At 43.6% G+C, this 12,934-nt stretch overlaps 1 protein-coding gene across 1 annotated transcript; it reads left to right on the top strand.

The window, feature by feature from the left end:
• Positions 1-5,819: 5,819 nt before the first annotated feature.
• On the top strand, positions 5,820-6,281 carry LOC308424578 (diphosphoinositol polyphosphate phosphohydrolase 3-alpha-like; the record flags this gene model as incomplete). The annotated part of the gene is made up of 1 exon (XM_080921614.1): positions 5,820-6,281. One exon carries the CDS (start codon positions 5,820-5,822, stop codon positions 6,279-6,281), a length of 462 nt encoding a protein of 153 aa, XP_080777740.1.
• Between the last annotated feature and the right edge of the window lie 6,653 nt (positions 6,282-12,934).

The raw sequence follows: 12,934 nt of genomic DNA, 5'->3' as shown, positions 1-12,934 counted from the left end.
AAAAAAAAAAAAAAAAAAAAAAAAAAAAAAAAAAAAAAAAAAAAAAACCTTTTAAACAAAAACCACCAAGTACAAATCATATAACCAAAATTTCAAGAGGTCAAGGATGGAGCAGGTTACATGAGGTGTGGTATCCTGGTGGAGCTGAGGGACTTAGTTCTTCTGGACACTGGTAACAGATCGCCATGTCCAGGCAGGGGAAAGCTGTACCTCCAGGCTCCCAGAGGCTGAGGTTCTCTTCCTCTCCTTTATTGGGGAGGCACTGAAGTCTGATATTGTTACCTTCTGTAACCAGTTAGCATCATAATTTCCCATAGGTTCCAATAAAACTGGTTTTGAATGAGAACGTGGATTTTTTACTGAATTCTCTAAATTCATAATTTTTTATTGTTCCTTCCTGGCCCATTATATTGGGTCATCTCATATCTGCCCCGTTCTTCTCCTAGACTTTGCAGAATACAAAAACACCTAATTGTTATTTCCTTGCAGAGATTTACACTTGTATGCTTCAAAGGGCACAATCTGAATTGCATATATGTTCTTTTTGAGTCAAGATCCAGTGTTTAAGAATGCTTGCTACTCATTGAGGTGCAGTGTTTGATTTCCAGTAAGGAATGGATTCAGAACTTATGGTACACATACACAATGGAGTACTACTGAGCTATTAAAAACAAGGAGTTCATGAAATTCCTAGACAAGTGGGTGGAAATTGAAGCTATCATCCTGATCGATGTAACCCAGCCACAAAAGAACAGTCAGGGTATGTACTCACTTATCAGTTGATACTACCCCCCTAAAAAGTCTCACAATACCCAAGAAACCACAGAACTTGTGAAGCTCTAAAAGAAAAAAAGGCCATAATATGGAACGCTCAGTCCTTCAAAGAAGGAAGAACAAAACTGGGGCCAGGAAAATACAAGGTTAAGTAGAGGAGCAGGGATTGTAGAAAAGATCTACAGAGACTTCCTCCCTTGGAGAATCACCCCATATGCAGACACAAAACTCAAGCAATATTGCTGATCCCAAGCAGTATTGACTGGTAGGAACCAGATATGGATGTCTCCTCAGAGGCTCCCCAAGTGCCATATAGACACAGATGAGAATGCTTGCAGATAAACATCAGACTCCACACAGGGACCCCAGTGAAAGTGCCAGAGAAAGGGCTGAAAGAGCTGAAAGATTTGCACCCTCATGGAAAGAGCAACATCATCAATCAGCCAAGGCACTGAGGTGGAGAGGGTGATTGGGAGAGGGAGCACCTTCCTGGAAGAAACAAGTTGAGGGGAAGAAGGAGGGAAGTGGTGGGGAAGGGTATAACATTTGAAATGTAAATACAGGGAGTATCCAATAAATATGAAAAACATAGAAAAGATAAAGAAATAAAAGAGAAAGACTGGGAATGTGAGATAGACATGCCAGTGAATCCTTCTGCTTACATCACTTTCCCTTTTATGGTTATGTGGTCAGACCCAGTGTCAGAAATCAAGGAAAAATGAATCTAAACCAAGTGAATTTTTGGAAATGCTCTACAGGAGAAAAGAGTAAGAACTCCTGGCTCTGTCCCTTCAATCTCATGTTCTATGAAGAGCTGCAGCAGATGGAGGAAATGTTGGAATCAGTGTGAGGGGACTTGGTCTGACTGAGTGCAAGTGACTTCCCAACATCCATGTTGGCCCACTAAGCTACTGCTGTAGTTTCTTGCCATAGGCTGAATCGTTCCCATGCTGATACCCACAGGCTTTAGACTACAATGAGTTGAGTTGTTCAGGCAGAAAATAGAAGGTCATGTCCTGAGGTTGATGCCAATATATAGTCAAATTGAGGTTGAGACAAGTGTCCTATGCTTGTACACAAGAGTATTCTTGAACTGAGAGATCTACCTACCTCTGCTTTGAAACTAATGTGAATAAAGGCATCAATCACAAAAATTTGGCTTCAAGAAACTTTTGTGAACCCGGATTTCGCCTAAGAATCTTCCTGTGTATGGATCTGATCCAATTTACCTACACCATTCAAATCTGAAAATAAACAAGTGGGTAGAAACTCAGCTTTTTCATCAGAGGTTGGTATGGGCTGGGAGGGTGTGGCTACAAAGGGAAAGGTCATCTGGAAGGTATACAAAGGGTCATAGCAGACAGCAGAACTATCTGTTTCTCGTAGCTTGGAATCACAGCCTTTTCAGGCCTCGTTATGGTGATCTGTTAGCAGTGTCCAAGATCAAGAGAGTCCCTCGGCTCCATAAGAATACCTCATCTCATGCAACCTAGTCTAGCCCTGTCCTTCCTTAAATTGTTCTTATAGTGTATTACTTGGTGGGTTCTTCTTGTATGTGATGAGTTCTGTCTCCATAAGATTGTCTGGGCTGTATCCTAGATATTCTGTATTTTTGCCTTATATCCACTCTTCAGTTAGTACAGGCCATGCATGTTGTTTTGGATCTGAGTTACCTCACTCAGGATAGTATTTTCTAGTTCTATCCATTTGCCTCCAAAATTCATGATGTCCTCATTTTCTAATAGCTGAATATCTTCCGTTGTGTAAAGGAACTTCATCTTCTGTATGTATTCTACTGTATCTGGGTTGTTTCCATCTCTGGCTATTACAAATTCGCCTGTTATGAACATAGTGGAGCGTGTGCTTGTGTCATGGTGGGCAATCTTCTGGGTAAAGGCCCAGGTGTAGAATAGCTGTCTCATCAGGTCGGAGGGTTTTCAATTTGCTGAGGATCCACCAGATTGTATAACAGAGCGGTTGCACCAGTTTGTAATCCCACCAGCGAAGAAAGACTGCCCCTCTTTTTCCACATCCTCACCAACATGTGCAGTCACTTGAGTTTCTGATCTTAGCCATTCTGTTTGTTGTAAGGTAGAATCTCGAGTTCATCGTGGTTAGCATTTCCCTGATGACTAATGACTTTAAATGTTTTAAGTGCTTTTCAGCCGTTCGAGATTCTTCTAAGGTTGAGTTAGGGGAAGGATTGAAGAAGATGAAGGGGAGGGCAATGCCATAGTTACAAAACCAGTCTCGGTGAGCCTGGAAACCCAGGAGATCCCAGAGACTGAGCCCCCAAACCAGGCAATATACACAGACTGCTCCAAAGCCCCCAACACACATGTAGCCGAGGAATGCCTAGTGTGACTTTAGTGGGAGAAGATGCTCCTAATCCTGGAGGGTCTTGAAGCCCTAGAGTAGGTGAGATGGAGGGGTGTTGGAGTGGAAGGGAAGCACCCTTTGGAGGCAAAGCAGAGGGGGGATTGGATGAGGAACTGTGAGAGGGGGGCAATGGCTGGAATGTAATTAAAAAACAAAAGAGATTGGCCTGAAACTCACAGAGATTGTCCTACCTCTGCCACCTGTGGGCCGTTTAACCTGAATGTCCAAGTGTGTTCTCAATTACCTCTAATTATTAGTTGGGCACTGTGATTCCTGTGGGATTTTTTTTTCTATTATTTAGATTTGTTTTTGTCTTTTGAGACAGTCTCACTGAGAATGTCAAGGTGACCTTGACTTCAAGGCAGTCTGAGCTGGAATGTCAGATGTGAGATTCTCAAGTGCTTTCACTACTGAATTTAAGCCTGGCATAATTTGATGTGCTTTTAATCTCAGCAACAGGGAGGCAGAGGGAGGCTGTGACTGTCAAAACAGCCAGGTATGATATGTGTCTTTAAAACAAAGCAAAGCAAGGGGCTGGAGAGATGGCTCACCGGTTTAGAGCACTAAGAGATCTTCCAAGGGACCGTGTTCTATTCCCAGTAACTACATGGTAGCTCAGAACCATCTGTAACGGTGCCTTATTCCCTCCTCATCTGTGTCTGAAGACAGGGACATGTACTCGTGCACATTAAATAAATAAATAGACTCATAACTTAGTAAATAAGGCAAAACAAGCAAACAAACACAAAAGACCAACAAACAAATGGTATTTGTATCTGTCACTGATTCCTAGTCTCTTATCTTCATAGAACTCAGGGTGTCCTCAGACGTGCAGGAAATAACCTGTGTGTGTGTGTGTGTGTGTGTGTGTGTGTGTGTGTGTGTGTATTTGAGTGTAAATGCATATTTACATATATAAAATATGTGTGTGTTTAATAGACTTTGTATCTCATTCATAGTTAGCTTTCTCCGCTCCTCCCATACCCACCCTTGAGAGCAACAGGAACCCGCAGGCTGGATGAGCTTTAAATCTGATGCCAGCCTACTTTATATAGCAGGCTTCAATTCAGCCATGGAAGATCCTGTCTAAAGAAGCTTAAAGTAAAAATAAAGTCAAAAGAAGGCATGTTCATCTGCTGATTGATATGTGGTCTAATCCTTTCAAGGAACCCAGGATAGGTGAGCTGGAGAGATGGCTCAGTAGTTAAGAGAGGCTCATAGATTGAGAGCACTGACTGGTCTTCCAGAGGTCCTGACTTCAAGTCCCAGCAACCACATGGTGGCTCACAGCCATCTGTAATGAGATCCGAGGCCCTCTTCTGGTGTGTCTGATGATCCTCCTTGCTCTGCCTGCCACAAGCTGAGATCAAACATGTGTGCCACCACCGCCTGAATTGTAGTAGTGTAATGCTTAGTGGCTATTTCTGTTTGCAAACATGACTATATCTGGAATGAGCCACAATCCAGAATTGGGAGACCCACCTTTGATCCAGATCTTGAGGCATAGAGGCTATTAATCTTAGGACACTAAGGCTAGGAGATCACTGAGCTCAGGGTCATTTGGGACAAAGCAAGTCTCAGATCCAGGTGTGGTGGTACACACCTTTAATCTGGGACACACCTCAGTCGGAGACCTATATAAGGACCTTACAAGAAGGAAGGCTGTCTCTCTTTGCCTGCTTGCCTTGTGGTACTGAGCATCTGCTACATCCTTGGGTTTCACAGCTGCTGACGAGCATTATCGGGGAGTTGGACTCCAGACTGTAAGTCACCAACAAATTCTTCACTATATAGAGACTGCCAATAAGTTCTGTGAGGCCAGAAAACCCTGAATAATACAAAACGCACCTCCAATTTCTGCTGCATGGCATTTTCCTCTAATCTCTAGGAAATCTTGAGTCAGTTTTACACATTGAAACTCTTATGCTAGGTACTGGGGGATTTGGACAAGCATGTTCACCTGACAGGTAGGGTGGCTCAGTTTCTGGAAGCTGTCTAGACTCTAGGTTCTTTGAGACTGGAGGAATTACTATGGGGTCACCCTCCTCTTTAGCCCTTCAATCCTCCCTTTACTTCATTGTTAGAATAATCTCTAATGACAAAGAAACACTTAAGGAAAATTTCAACGTCCTTAGTCTTCTGGGAAATGTGAATCAAAATGACCTGGAGATTTCAACTCACAAAATTAAGAATGGCTGAGATCCAAAACTCCAATAACTGCACATGCTGGGGAGGATGTAAAGAAATAGGTGAAATTGGCAATTGGTGCCAACACTCTGGAAAACCATTTGGTTGTTCCTGGATGTTAGAAACAAACACATCAACCAAATGAGCCAGCTATTTCACTCCTGGGCATATACCCTGAATATTCCCCACCAAAGTCACTATTTTCATAGCCACCTGATTTGCAATAATCAGAAGCGGGAAACAACCCAGATAGTACTCAAACAAATGTAGTTTATTAACAAAATAAAATAATACAGGTAAGAATAAATAAAAACATGAGGAATTTTACAGGCAAATGATGGTACTAGAAAAGATTATCCTGACTCTGCTCTGCTCCCCTCCAGCATCTCCAGGCCCCATCCCTGCCAGCAGGAGCTCCTTGGCTGCTCCCTAGGCAGCTGTAAGCGACCTCAGAGGCTGTGTCTTTGGCGAAGCAGAGGATGAAGTGGAAGCCGAACCAGACGCGGACCTACGACCCCGAGGGCTACAGGAAACGCGCAGCGTGCCTGTGCCTCCGCAGCGAGCGCGAAGAGGAGGTGCTGCTGGTGAGCAGCAGCCGCTACCCCGACCGCTGGATCGTGCCCGGAGGGGGCGTGGAGCCCGAGGAGGAGCCCGACTGCGCGGCGGTGCGCGAGGTGTACGAGGAGGCGGGAGTCAAGGGCAAGTTGGGCCGCTTGCTGGGCGTCTTCGAGCAGAACCAGGACCGCAAGCACCGGACCTACGTGTTCGTGCTCACCGTCACCGAGCTGCTGGAGGATTGGGAAGACTCGGTCAGCATCCGCAGAAAGCGCCAGTGGTTCAAGATTGAAGATGCCATCAAGGTCCTGCAGTGCCACAGGCCCGCGCATGCCCAGTACCTGGAGAAACTGAAGCTGGGCGGCTCCCCTACTAATGGGAACTAGGCGGCCAGGTCCCCGCCAGAGAGCGAGCCCTAGTGGACAGAGACAAGCTCAAGGTCACACTCAAGTCATCCTTGATGTGAACCCAGTATTCAGAGGTATTGTCAAGTTCACCTGAGCACCTCTGAGGTTCCCAAGGAGACCACTCATCTGGTTTTCCTCCTACATCTTGGAACACTCCTCTGTCTATCTTGCCAAAAAGTGTTTCTGCTCTGGTTGTTGTACTCGTGTGTGAACAGACTTAATTCAGCACCTACAGCCTTCGTTGCGCTTTTCGGATGTGTCTGCCTTCTTCATTAGACCTTTGAGAGCAACGACTGTTTTTCCTTACTCTGCATATTCTGCATCCAACACACTACTTGAAATACGGTTGGCATCACTGGAGATCTTTGATGCTATTAGTATTTTGTAGTCTCTTTGTGGATAAACATTTCCCTTCCAATCTGGTGCCAGTAGAATATCCGCTGCCTTTGGATTTACTGATTCAATATTCTGTATTTGGTGGTGGGCATGAAGAAAAACGGCTATATTGGCAGTTTTCCAAGCTAATTGGGCCATTTATTTGCCTAAGTGTCTTTTGCCTCGCTCCCTGTTTCATTTGGCTGCGGTTCCCGTGCCTTCCCTAGTACCTTCAGCTGGTTCCCCAGTACCAAGCTCTCTGCATGTTTGTTCAGAGGCGTGAGAGTGCTACATCCTTGTCCCATGGAAAGACTTCGAGGGGAAGAGACCTCTGTAAAGGAAAACACAAAATGAACCATTTAAATGAGGGAGCTCAGCTCAACTCTTGCCAGAAGGATAACTTTATACCAAGGACAGGGACATATTGCAGAGTTTTTCACAGGGTGGGTGTGATGTCAGCTTCTTGCACAGCTTCTCCAAAGGGTTCCAAAGAGGTTCTGATTCGGCTGTTTGTTTTGTTTCGCTCTTTCATTATAAACCACTGTATTGGGAAAGGCTCGCACTCCCATTTAGTGTTCACACTCTTCCTCATGGTACCAGTGAAATGTATTGTGTCCCCACATCTTACAGATTTTAAAATAAAACCACACATTATAATTTACTGGAGTGTCTGCTTGTGATTTGTACTGTGGATTTGCTTTCTAAAGGAACCTTTATCTTTAAGAAAACTGTACTGAAAATTTACACAGATGCTACTGTTTATTTGCTTCATTATAATCAGGGTGGTATAAGTTTGTCCATAGATGAGGCAAGATCGACTCTGACATGATAATTGTTGAAGCTGTGTGATAGATGTCTGAGAATTCATTATTCTCTATGCTTTTGTATATGGTTGAAACTTTCCATAATAAAAATTGCAAAACTGTATTCCTTTAAAAAAACATATTATCCTGATTGAGGTAATACAAACCAAAAATGACATGCATGATATGTACTAATTGGTAAGTGGTTAGTAGCCAAATAATAAAAATTGCTTAGGTTTCAGAGCAGGCAGTTTTACTTAGAAAAAAAAAAAAAAAAAAAAAACCTTTTAAACAAAAACCACCAAGTACAAATCATATAACCAAAATTTCAAGAGGTCAAGGATGGAGCAGGTTACATGAGGTGTGGTATCCTGGTGGAGCTGAGGGACTTAGTTCTTCTGGACACTGGTAACAGATCGCCATGTCCAGGCAGGGGAAAGCTGTACCTCCAGGCTCCCAGAGGCTGAGGTTCTCTTCCTCTCCTTTATTGGGGAGGCACTGAAGTCTGATATTGTTACCTTCTGTAACCAGTTAGCATCATAATTTCCCATAGGTTCCAATAAAACTGGTTTTGAATGAGAACGTGGATTTTTTACTGAATTCTCTAAATTCATAATTTTTTATTGTTCCTTCCTGGCCCATTATATTGGGTCATCTCATATCTGCCCCGTTCTTCTCCTAGACTTTGCAGAATACAAAAACACCTAATTGTTATTTCCTTGCAGAGATTTACACTTGTATGCTTCAAAGGGCACAATCTGAATTGCATATATGTTCTTTTTGAGTCAAGATCCAGTGTTTAAGAATGCTTGCTACTCATTGAGGTGCAGTGTTTGATTTCCAGTAAGGAATGGATTCAGAACTTATGGTACACATACACAATGGAGTACTACTGAGCTATTAAAAACAAGGAGTTCATGAAATTCCTAGACAAGTGGGTGGAAATTGAAGCTATCATCCTGATCGATGTAACCCAGCCACAAAAGAACAGTCAGGGTATGTACTCACTTATCAGTTGATACTACCCCCCAAAAAAGCCTCACAATACCCAAGAAACCACAGAACTTGTGAAGCTCTAAAAGAAAAAAAGGCCATAATATGGAACGCTCAGTCCTTCAAAGAAGGAAGAACAAAACTGGGGCCAGGAAAATACAAGGTTAAGTAGAGGAGCAGGGATTGTAGAAAAGATCTACAGAGACTTCCTCCCTTGGAGAATCACCCCATATGCAGACACAAAACTCAAGCAATATTGCTGATCCCAAGCAGTATTGACTGGTAGGAACCAGATATGGATGTCTCCTCAGAGGCTCCCCAAGTGCCATATAGACACAGATGAGAATGCTTGCAGATAAACATCAGACTCCACACAGGGACCCCAGTGAAAGTGCCAGAGAAAGGGCTGAAAGAGCTGAAAGATTTGCACCCTCATGGAAAGAGCAACATCATCAATCAGCCAAGGCACTGAGGTGGAGAGGGTGATTGGGAGAGGGAGCACCTTCCTGGAAGAAACAAGTTGAGGGGAAGAAGGAGGGAAGTGGTGGGGAAGGGTATAACATTTGAAATGTAAATACAGGGAGTATCCAATAAATATGAAAAACATAGAAAAGATAAAGAAATAAAAGAGAAAGACTGGGAATGTGAGATAGACATGCCAGTGAATCCTTCTGCTTACATCACTTTCCCTTTTATGGTTATGTGGTCAGACCCAGTGTCAGAAATCAAGGAAAAATGAATCTAAACCAAGTGAATTTTTGGAAATGCTCTACAGGAGAAAAGAGTAAGAACTCCTGGCTCTGTCCCTTCAATCTCATGTTCTATGAAGAGCTGCAGCAGATGGAGGAAATGTTGGAATCAGTGTGAGGGGACTTGGTCTGACTGAGTGCAAGTGACTTCCCAACATCCATGTTGGCCCACTAAGCTACTGCTGTAGTTTCTTGCCATAGGCTGAATCGTTCCCATGCTGATACCCACAGGCTTTAGACTACAATGAGTTGAGTTGTTCAGGCAGAAAATAGAAGGTCATGTCCTGAGGTTGATGCCAATATATAGTCAAATTGAGGTTGAGACAAGTGTCCTATGCTTGTACACAAGAGTATTCTTGAACTGAGAGATCTACCTACCTCTGCTTTGAAACTAATGTGAATAAAGGCATCAATCACAAAAATTTGGCTTCAAGAAACTTTTGTGAACCCGGATTTCGCCTAAGAATCTTCCTGTGTATGGATCTGATCCAATTTACCTACACCATTCAAATCTGAAAATAAACAAGTGGGTAGAAACTCAGCTTTTTCATCAGAGGTTGGTATGGGCTGGGAGGGTGTGGCTACAAAGGGAAAGGTCATCTGGAAGGTATACAAAGGGTCATAGCAGACAGCAGAACTATCTGTTTCTCGTAGCTTGGAATCACAGCCTTTTCAGGCCTCGTTATGGTGATCTGTTAGCAGTGTCCAAGATCAAGAGAGTCCCTCGGCTCCATAAGAATACCTCATCTCATGCAACCTAGTCTAGCCCTGTCCTTCCTTAAATTGTTCTTATAGTGTATTACTTGGTGGGTTCTTCTTGTATGTGATGAGTTCTGTCTCCATAAGATTGTCTGGGCTGTATCCTAGATATTCTGTATTTTTGCCTTATATCCACTCTTCAGTTAGTACAGGCCATGCATGTTGTTTTGGATCTGAGTTACCTCACTCAGGATAGTATTTTCTAGTTCTATCCATTTGCCTCCAAAATTCATGATGTCCTCATTTTCTAATAGCTGAATATCTTCCGTTGTGTAAAGGAACTTCATCTTCTGTATGTATTCTACTGTATCTGGGTTGTTTCCATCTCTGGCTATTACAAATTCGCCTGTTATGAACATAGTGGAGCGTGTGCTTGTGTCATGGTGGGCAATCTTCTGGGTAAAGGCCCAGGTGTAGAATAGCTGTCTCATCAGGTCGGAGGGTTTTCAATTTGCTGAGGATCCACCAGATTGTATAACAGAGCGGTTGCACCAGTTTGTAATCCCACCAGCGAAGAAAGACTGCCCCTCTTTTTCCACATCCTCACCAACATGTGCAGTCACTTGAGTTTCTGATCTTAGCCATTCTGTTTGTTGTAAGGTAGAATCTCGAGTTCATCGTGGTTAGCATTTCCCTGATGACTAATGACTTTAAATGTTTTAAGTGCTTTTCAGCCGTTCGAGATTCTTCTAAGGTTGAGTTAGGGGAAGGATTGAAGAAGATGAAGGGGAGGGCAATGCCATAGTTACAAAACCAGTCTCGGTGAGCCTGGAAACCCAGGAGATCCCAGAGACTGAGCCCCCAAACCAGGCAATATACACAGACTGCTCCAAAGCCCCCAACACACATGTAGCCGAGGAATGCCTAGTGTGACTTTAGTGGGAGAAGATGCTCCTAATCCTGGAGGGTCTTGAAGCCCTAGAGTAGGTGAGATGGAGGGGTGTTGGAGTGGAAGGGAAGCACCCTTTGGAGGCAAAGCAGAGGGGGGATTGGATGAGGAACTGTGAGAGGGGGGCAATGGCTGGAATGTAATTAAAAAACAAAAGAGATTGGCCTGAAACTCACAGAGATTGTCCTACCTCTGCCACCTGTGGGCCATTTAACCTGAATGTCCAAGTGTGTTCTCAATTACCTCTAATTATTAGTTGGGCACTGTGATTCCTGTGGGATTTTTTTTTCTATTATTTAGATTTGTTTTTGTCTTTTGAGACAGTCTCACTGAGAATGTCAAGGTGACCTTGACTTCAAGGCAGTCTGAGCTGGAATGTCAGATGTGAGATTCTCAAGTGCTTTCACTACTGAATTTAAGCCTGGCATAATTTGATGTGCTTTTAATCTCAGCAACAGGGAGGCAGAGGGAGGCTGTGACTGTCAAAACAGCCAGGTATGATATGTGTCTTTAAAACAAAGCAAAGCAAGGGGCTGGAGAGATGGCTCACCGGTTTAGAGCACTAAGAGATCTTCCAAGGGACCGTGTTCTATTCCCAGTAACTACATGGTAGCTCAGAACCATCTGTAACGGTGCCTTATTCCCTCCTCATCTGTGTCTGAAGACAGGGACATGTACTCGTGCACATTAAATAAATAAATAGACTCATAACTTAGTAAATAAGGCAAAACAAGCAAACAAACACAAAAGACCAACAAACAAATGGTATTTGTATCTGTCACTGATTCCTAGTCTCTTATCTTCATAGAACTCAGGGTGTCCTCAGACGTGCAGGAAATAACCTGTGTGTGTGTGTGTGTGTGTGTGTGTGTGTGTGTATTTGAGTGTAAATGCATATTTACATATATAAAATATGTGTGTGTTTAATAGACTTTGTATCTCATTCATAGTTAGCTTTCTCCGCTCCTCCCATACCCACCCTTGAGAGCAACAGGAACCCGCAGGCTGGATGAGCTTTAAATCTGATGCCAGCCTACTTTATATAGCAGGCTTCAATTCAGCCATGGAAGATCCTGTCTAAAGAAGCTTAAAGTAAAAATAAAGTCAAAAGAAGGCATGTTCATCTGCTGATTGATATGTGGTCTAATCCTTTCAAGGAACCCAGGATAGGTGAGCTGGAGAGATGGCTCAGTAGTTAAGAGAGGCTCATAGATTGAGAGCACTGACTGGTCTTCCAGAGGTCCTGACTTCAAGTCCCAGCAACCACATGGTGGCTCACAGCCATCTGTAATGAGATCCGAGGCCCTCTTCTGGTGTGTCTGATGATCCTCCTTGCTCTGCCTGCCACAAGCTGAGATCAAACATGTGTGCCACCACCGCCTGAATTGTAGTAGTGTAATGCTTAGTGGCTATTTCTGTTTGCAAACATGACTATATCTGGAATGAGCCACAATCCAGAATTGGGAGACCCACCTTTGATCCAGATCTTGAGGCATAGAGGCTATTAATCTTAGGACACTAAGGCTAGGAGATCACTGAGCTCAGGGTCATTTGGGACAAAGCAAGTCTCAGATCCAGGTGTGGTGGTACACACCTTTAATCTGGGACACACCTCAGTCGGAGACCTATATAAGGACCTTACAAGAAGGAAGGCTGTCTCTCTTTGCCTGCTTGCCTTGTGGTACTGAGCATCTGCTACATCCTTGGGTTTCACAGCTGCTGACGAGCATTATCGGGGAGTTGGACTCCAGACTGTAAGTCACCAACAAATTCTTCACTATATAGAGACTGCCAATAAGTTCTGTGAGGCCAGAAAACCCTGAATAATACAAAACGCACCTCCAATTTCTGCTGCATGGCATTTTCCTCTAATCTCTAGGAAATCTTGAGTCAGTTTTACACATTGAAACTCTTATGCTAGGTACTGGGGGATTTGGACAAGCATGTTCACCTGACAGGTAGGGTGGCTCAGTTTCTGGAAGCTGTCTAGACTCTAGGTTCTTTGAGACTGGAGGAATTACTATGGGGTCACCCTCCTCTTTAGCCCTTCAATCCTCCCTTTAC

Source organism: Micromys minutus (genome assembly GCF_963924665.1).
Source record: "Micromys minutus genome assembly, chromosome: 9".
In the NCBI taxonomy this organism is placed as follows: Eukaryota; Metazoa; Chordata; class Mammalia; order Rodentia; family Muridae; genus Micromys; species Micromys minutus.
Note: the sequence above shows the minus strand (reverse complement) of the source record. Positions and strands in the feature narration are given on the sequence as shown.